Source organism: Macrobrachium nipponense, chromosome 29 (assembly GCF_015104395.2).
Source record: "Macrobrachium nipponense isolate FS-2020 chromosome 29, ASM1510439v2, whole genome shotgun sequence".
Classification (NCBI taxonomy): Eukaryota; Metazoa; Arthropoda; class Malacostraca; order Decapoda; family Palaemonidae; genus Macrobrachium; species Macrobrachium nipponense.
Genome location: NC_061092.1, coordinates 29,570,644 through 29,578,613, shown reverse-complemented (window position 1 = coordinate 29,578,613; position 7,970 = coordinate 29,570,644). Strand labels below are relative to the sequence as shown.

At 33.6% G+C, this 7,970-nt stretch overlaps 1 protein-coding gene across 1 annotated transcript in view; it reads right to left on the bottom strand.

The window, feature by feature from the left end:
• Positions 1 to 2,180: 2,180 nt before the first annotated feature.
• Positions 2,181 to 7,970, bottom strand: part of LOC135206216 (mucin-2-like) — a 100,155-nt gene continuing 94,365 nt past the window's right edge. The window contains 1 exon segment of the mRNA XM_064237557.1: positions 2,181 to 4,824. Coding sequence (XP_064093627.1) covers positions 4,638 to 4,824 — 187 coding nt within the window. The 3' untranslated portion in view covers positions 2,181 to 4,637.

Genomic DNA, 7,970 nt, shown 5'->3' with positions numbered 1-7,970 from the left:
CGGCGTTTAAGGGTTAAGTAAAATATTTTACAGTCACTTCCTCACTTTCTACCCACTTGAAACTATAAATACCACTGTACTCTAAATATAGTCCCACCCGAGGACATTCTTTACATAGATGTTTTTTGTGATTTTTGAATAAATAATTAACAAATAAAAATTTGCATGTTTTTAAAAATTTCTCATATTATGTAATTTGCTAACATAGTGAATATCAAGGAAATAATAATGGAGAAATAAGAGTAACAAGAAAAAATACAGTATAAATGTATAATGCTAGATTAAATGTATTGTGCACCAGCACAGGAAATAGAGTGGACAACTTGATAAGGATTACTGCAAATAATTTTGGAGAACTTGAAGGTGTAGCTAATCTTATGTGAGAGTTTAGCTAATAGCAGTAATAAATGCAGGGACTTGCTAAACAAGCTGTCCCTTGAGTGTACAGTAATATACCAAGATAAGAAACTGCCGTTTGTCATCCAAGAATTTGGCCTGCATGCATGTTGACTCATGGGCAACCTCACACCTACACTGAGGTAACTCCTTGGTCCTCTCAGTTGCTTAGCACTAGCTGGTCAAGTGTTCTAGTCTTGGGGAATAAGTCACTTCCTCTCAAGGGTTCTCAAAGACAATGTTTCATACAAATCAAGTGACATATACCTAGTTAGGTTTTTTGAGAAAGCTGGTTTTTATACAAGTTTATTACAGTCAAACCTTGGTTTTGGTAAGTTTCAATTTTCGTATACATTTTTTTTTTTTTTTTTTTTACAAAATTTTGTCTCGGTTATTGTACGTTTCCTTGGTTTTCGTACACTTGGAAACACTTCATCCGGGTCCCAGCATGTGACCAGGCCCTGTATCGAGAGCTCAAATAAAGCATCCCATATTCTTTCGAGACCAGTTCTGCTTTTTTGTTGTTGTGCTTTTTTTTTTTCATTAGAGTGCAACTGCTAAATAAGCCATCAAGAGGCCAAAGAAAGTTCCAAGTAAAAAAAGGTAAGAAACACTGGAATTTAGGAAAGAATTCGTAGCAAAGTGTTGAAGGAAGTTGCATGCCAATCTCAGTGAGAAAATGTCTACAAGCGCTGCTGTTAAGGCCAGCAGGGGCTTGTTTGGAAAATTCAGAAAACGAATGGGCATACATAATGTGCCTACTTAATGGATTAAGGACATATTTGCAAAGCGGAATGATGTATAAAAATTTTGTGGAGAATTATCATCCCAACAAAGAAGTTGTAATCCAGGTCTGCAACATTTAATGACTGCTGTGTTTAACTTGAGGCAAATTTTAAAGAAATGCCAGAAACAAATGTCTTTGGACAGTTTGTGCAACAGGGGTCCTGTAACTCAAGCTGGTCTTACTGCCAGTAAAAAATGAAGAGGGCAAGTAACCTCAGATAGTCTAGTAAAAAATGAAGAGAAGTAACCCCAGTTGGGTCCTTAATACCTGAATCTCTTTTGGAGGGAGATCCCCTTCCAAACAATCTCTCCTCCTCTCCGTCTTCCATACACTAACAAGTGTTTTCCATATAGGAAGGAATGATCAATGTTCATTCATTATTTTCATTCATTTCTCATTGTTTTTTGTATGTAAAAATGTTTATTCCCTATAAAATGCATTTTTTGTTAGTATTTTTGGGGTCTGGAATGCATTAATTGTATTTACATTATTCCTTATGGGAGTTATTGTTTCAGTTTTCATACGTTTTGGATTTCGTGGGAGCTTCTGGAATGGATTATGTATGAAAACCTAGGTCCCCCTGTACTTATTTCCATGTTTTATTATTGTTAAAATTTGTGAATAAGGTATTGAAAGCTATCAGGCATGAATTGATGTAGGAGTTTAAATCTTTAAAAAATTTTATGGAAATTCTGTGATTAGTGGTGATGCCAAATTATGAAAACATCTATCTGCCATCAGCCATTTCTGATCATAGTCCTGTTACTTCCATGTGACTATTACTGTGACTTATCTGATCCTCTCTCATAATCACTCGTAATCACATTCCAAGACCATCTCAATATTTGAGATCTGACCATTACCAACCTTTTGACATCAGCATCACTTGGCTGCTCAGATTTACAAGTACTAAAGTACCGTAATACTGAATTCCTTTAAGGAAATTTTACTGCTTAAAATAATTAATTACAGGAAAATACAAGTAACAAATAAGAACCGAGATTTATCATTTTATTTCATTTAAACATAAATCTGTTTTATTTACACTTTAGTCTGATGTAATAATATAGACTCCTTGCCATAACAAATTACCCAAATACTATCATCTACTCACTAGCACGACACAAACTAACAGTGAAGACTTGCCAATAAAGGCTCACTAAAAAAGCTCTGCTCTAGATAACAACTATGAAGAAAGGTCTCTTATCTAAACACTATGGGGACAGATAATAACAGACTCGGTGAAAATGCATGGCTAATCACTTCCTATCTTGCATACGCATACCTTAAAATGAATTTTAATAACAGATAATAGTAAAGAAACAAGTGTGCTTCTGGCAACAGAAACAAATAAAAAAATTCATATACTGAAGTTTTGTTCCATTAATACAAAATAAGAAAAACTATAAAAATCTAAAACTAAGCTGTGCATAACTACAACACTGAATTCCTTTTCTTTATTGCATGTGTCCATTTTTTTCCACTAAAATCAGTAGCACTCAAATGTGTTTCACTTCAAAATAAAACCAGTAACTTGTACTGTAAATAGTCTGTTACTTATCAAAATGTGCAGAAAAAACATGAAAAGATATGACAGGATTGCCAAATGGCAGCTACCACTAAGAATTTAGGGTCCATTTTGACTAGCTGGTTCATCAGGCTCGGCACAAATTTTCCAACCTATCTGTATGTTCCATCTAAATACTGTATATATTTGTGCAGTGTCCCTTATAATTATAGTACTAAAATCTTGTAGTAGGCACACTCATCACTGATATCTTTTTTTCTGCAATAAGTAATTGTGCAACGTGAGGAAAAATGTTCACGTTTAAGACTTGAATAATTATTTCTTAATTTATAAAACTTCAGTATGAACAAGACTGTTAACAATTTAAACCGTACATAAAGGGCCCAGTGAAAATGCTCAGTATGCTCTTCTACACCTTTTCCAATGATATTCTTTTCACAATTTTTACCATATATTTAAGGAGATCCAACCTACAGACTTTTCTGAAGCTGCTTCAAAGGTTCAGTATTGGAATGAAGATTAGAAGAAAGACTTATAGCTGGATTCTGTGAGAAAATATGAAAAATGCAACATTAAACATGTTTTAACAAAATGTACAAACAATACTGCTAAAAAAAATTCTATGACATGTAAAAGAACATGTAAATATTTTGAAGCATATAGAATATGAAATTACATAATTAACAAAATAAGAAGTGCAAACGCTAATAATTTATTAAATTCCCATTGACAAAATCAGAAAAGACAACTAAAAATGATTGTCTATATTAGTGGCTTTATTAAGTTAGTGAGAATTTCCAATTTTAACCTACAAGTATAAAATAAAAAGGTAAAATTATAAGGCTAATCATTTAAATGCTGTAATCCGACATTTAGATTTTTTCAATCTATTGAAAACTCAGTTAGTTGCACATAATTGTCAATTTAATGTAAGAATGCAGTTTTCCTTGTTACTTTTGTTGCATAAATATAACACTACACTTGATTACATACTGATACAGTTATCTGTGCCTGCATAAGGAAGCATAGCTAGACATTTCATTAACAACTAGCACAGATGCATTGTTGGTATGATTTGGGCCACAGTGATAATATCCAAAATGCACTTTTGTTAAAACAGCTGAAAAGTCAGTCAGCTATACAGTTTATGAAAACCATATGGTTCTGTAAAAATTATAGGAATACATAAAAATCAAAGATTATAAAAAAACTTTGGCTTCAAACATAAATTGTGGGAGTAATTGCTTAAATATCTGACTTAGCCAAGAAATAATTTATACACTGGTAACAATAAAATAAATATCTTTACAGTGTTGCTTTATAAATACAAGACTAATACACCATAGTGGTGACAGTAGATTATCTTCATAAGCAGTCATCAAGTGTATAAGGTACAGTAATTACAAAAGATTCTGTGTTTTGTACAGACGTTAGATTATCATATGACAAAATACTTCTTGTGACTTTTAAAGTATTGGCAGTATTTAAAACGGATGACATAGCATAATTCCTCAATAGTTCACTTTAACATTTGATTTTCAGTTCACAACTACTCACTCGGATATATAGTTTATAAATAATATATATCTATATATATATTTTATATTAAATATCTTTTAGCACTTAAGTCTTTTAGAGAAAAAAAAAAAAAGTTTCAATAACTTTTTCTGGATTATCGTCACTTCCAAAAGTTTGAGACATCCAGTCAACATGCACACAGGTTCAGGTTCAGGTTCAGGTTCAGGTTCAACAGTTTATTGGCCATAAAATCAACAGTGCACTGACTCTCATGATACATGAAGAACCATCATCATCATCATCATCACCACTATCATTTTCAAGAAATTCCTCATTTTTCCGAGAACATTCACTGATGCAGTTCTGTAATTCCTCCCCTTCCTCCAAACCCTTCCCCTCCACACACCCTCAGTAAGGATTTTTTAATAAACGTTTCTGGCGGTAATCATATACTCTTCGACAAAAGAACAGTAATTCTGGTACAACACAACCAGGGGGCTGGCGATCCTTACGGCAATAACCTTCTTCAGGTCCAGGGACTGGTGTTGTTACTGGGCAAACACCTTCTTGGAAGAGTCTTAGAAACCGTCGGTATCTGAAAGCATGGAAAAAATATTTAAAAAAAAATAGTTTTTCTACTGTTAAAATTAAATTGTCTAAATGTAAGAGTCATATAAGTGCAAGGACATCAACTCATGACAAATAGTACCAAACCAAATGAGGACTACTGTCAAGCTACACTAAGTATGGGGAAACCAGAAATACGCATTTATAAAATGAATAGCCTGGGGGAAGCTCGAGCTGAACCATCCCCCATCACCCTAGCGATGCCATTGCAGTACTAACCAATGTCAAAATGCGTGTTCGAATTGTGCGACTCCCCTTTTATGCAGTCGCTAGTTCTTAAAAATAGATTTTTATCTATCTGCAAAACCGTTCAAAGTCTGCAAGTCATGTGCCGCAAAACGTATCAAATCTATTGTCTTCTCAAGTATTTTAGACGTGGGGGCTTTGCTGGTATCTGAGAGAAGGAGTGGGGGGAATGCTTGGAGGAAAAAACTATTATTCCTCCAAGGGGGAATGTGAGAGAAAATTATCCTGCTCAGCCATTAGCTAAGACAGAAGGCTCTGCCTCACGCATTTGTAACGTCATAGCACAGTGTGCTATGATGATGATCGGTATCATCATCATCGCCATACGTATCATTCAGATCTGTCGAAGTATATTCTGATCATCTGCATCATGTATGCATCATCTGCCTAGAAGTCGAAGAGGAAGACCTATTTTATCGAAACTAAAAAGCTTGCCCTTAAGTTAACCCTTAAACGCCGAAGCGGTAAAAAAAAAATTGTCTCCCGTGTGCCGGAGGTGTTTCGGAGTGAGCGCGGAAGCGGAAAAAATATTTTTTTCAAAAAATCACAGCGCGATTAGTTTTCAAGATTAAGAGTTCATTTTTGGCTCCTTTTTTTTCATTGGCTGAAGTTTAGTATGCAACCATCAGAAATGAAAAAAATTATCATTATCATATATAAATAATGCAATATATGATAGCGCAAAAACGAAATTTCATATATAATTGTATTCAAATCACGCTGTGCGCAAAACGGTTAAAGGTAACAAGTTACTTTTTTTTTCCGTTGTAATGTACACTAAATTGCGATCATGTTGGTATATAACACATTGTAAAACGATAAGCAACACAGAGAAAATGTTATCACCAAATAATGCATGAATTCGTAACGCGTGGACTAAACAAATATTTTTTTCAAAATGATTGAATATTACTATAAGAGTATTAGCTTACAATTGCAGTTCTCGACCATATCTGACGAGTTAAAGTTGGCCGAATGTCGAATTTTTTTATATATGTTTTTTATATGCAATTATTTCAGAAATAAGAAAAGCTACAACCTTCAAATATTTTTCGTTTTATTCTACATGAAATTGCGCACATTTTCATATATAAAACTCTATGAAATGCCTAATATGAAACGGAGCAAATATTCCGAGAATGAGACATACGCATTTCGGAGATTTGTGGCGGAGAATCCGCGTGCGGAGAGAAGGAAAGTTTTTTTTTTTAAATTCACCATAAATCTAAATATTGTGCTAGAGACTTCGAATTTGTTTCAAAATGAAGATAAATGACTGAATATTACTAGACTGTAAGAGTTTTAGCTTACAATTGCGTTTTTCGACCATTTCAGTAGAGTCAAAGTTGACCGAACGTGGTTTTTTTTCTATTTATCGTGATTTATATGCAAATATTTCAAAAATGAGAAAAGCTACAACCTGCAATTATTTTTTGTTGTATTCTACATGAAATTGCACACATTTTCATACATAAAACTTTATGTAACAGCTAATTTAAAATGGTGCAAACATTACCACAATCGCACGTATGATTTTTTCGGAAGAGTTACCGCGCGGACGTAAAGAAAATGTAATTTTATTCATAAATTCACCATAAATCGAAATATTGTGCTAGAGACTTCCAATTTGTTGCAAAATGAAGGCAAATGATTGAATATTACTAGAATATGAGCGTTTTAGCTAACAATTGCGATTTTCGACCATTTCGGTAGAGTCAAAGTTGACCGAAGGTTGAAAATTTGTCACTTATCCTTTTTTATATGAAAATATTTCAAAATTGATAAAAGCTACAACCATGGGTTGTTTTTAGTTGTATTGTGCATGAAATTGCGCACATTTCCATATATAAAACTTTATGTAACGGCTAATTTTAAAATGGTGCAAACATTACCACAATCGCATGTATGATTTTTTTCGGAAGAGTTACCGCGTGGACGTAAGGAAAAAGTTTTTTCATAAATTCACCATAAATCTAAATATTGTGCTAGAGACTTCCAATTTGTTGCAATATTAAGGTAAATGATTGACTATTACTAAAATATAAGAGTTTTAGCTTACAATTGCGTTTTTCGACCATTTCGGTAGAGTCAAAGTTGATCAAAGGTTGAAATTTTGGCACATCCTTATTTCTATGAAAATATCTCAAAACTGATAAAAGCTACAATCATGAGTATTTTTTCGTTGTATTCAATAATAAAAATGCGCACATTTTCATATATAATACTCCATGTAACGGCTAATTTAAAATGGTACAAAAAGTATGTCAAAGTGACGAAATAATTTCCGAGATGTGTCACTGATACTTTTTAGTGCAGCATGAAAGAAATTCGCGGTTGCACGCCTGCGTAACGATTGTAAACAAAACAACACCTTGATCCGTGAACTCCCAGCATCCCCCAAGGCACGTGATTCAAGAGTTTTCGGCTGGTAGGCCTAAAAGTATTTTTCTGCCAATTTTTAAAAAAACTTTTGTATGTCGACATAAAATACGTCCAGTCGGCACCCGAGAGACAAAAAATGTTGACGTAAAATACGTCCAGTCGGCGTTTAAGGGTTAAAGACGAAGGAAGGAGCAACTTCCATTTTGGCAGCAGTCGACTACTTCAACTCCGCCTTTACTGAACATGAAGTAAGAATTTTTTTCTAGGTTAACTTATTTTGACTAACTTTTGGCATTTGAGAGAGAGAGAGAGAGAGAGAGAGAGAGAGAGAGAGAGAGAGAGAGAGAGAGAGAGAGAGAGTCTAAACTTTTCAAGAAACTGTCATTTCATGTTGAATTTTAAATTTTTTTTTTTTTTTTTTTTTTAAGAAATTGTAATTTCATATCAAATTTTGATTTTTCATCAGTTCTCTTTTTATCATAGAAT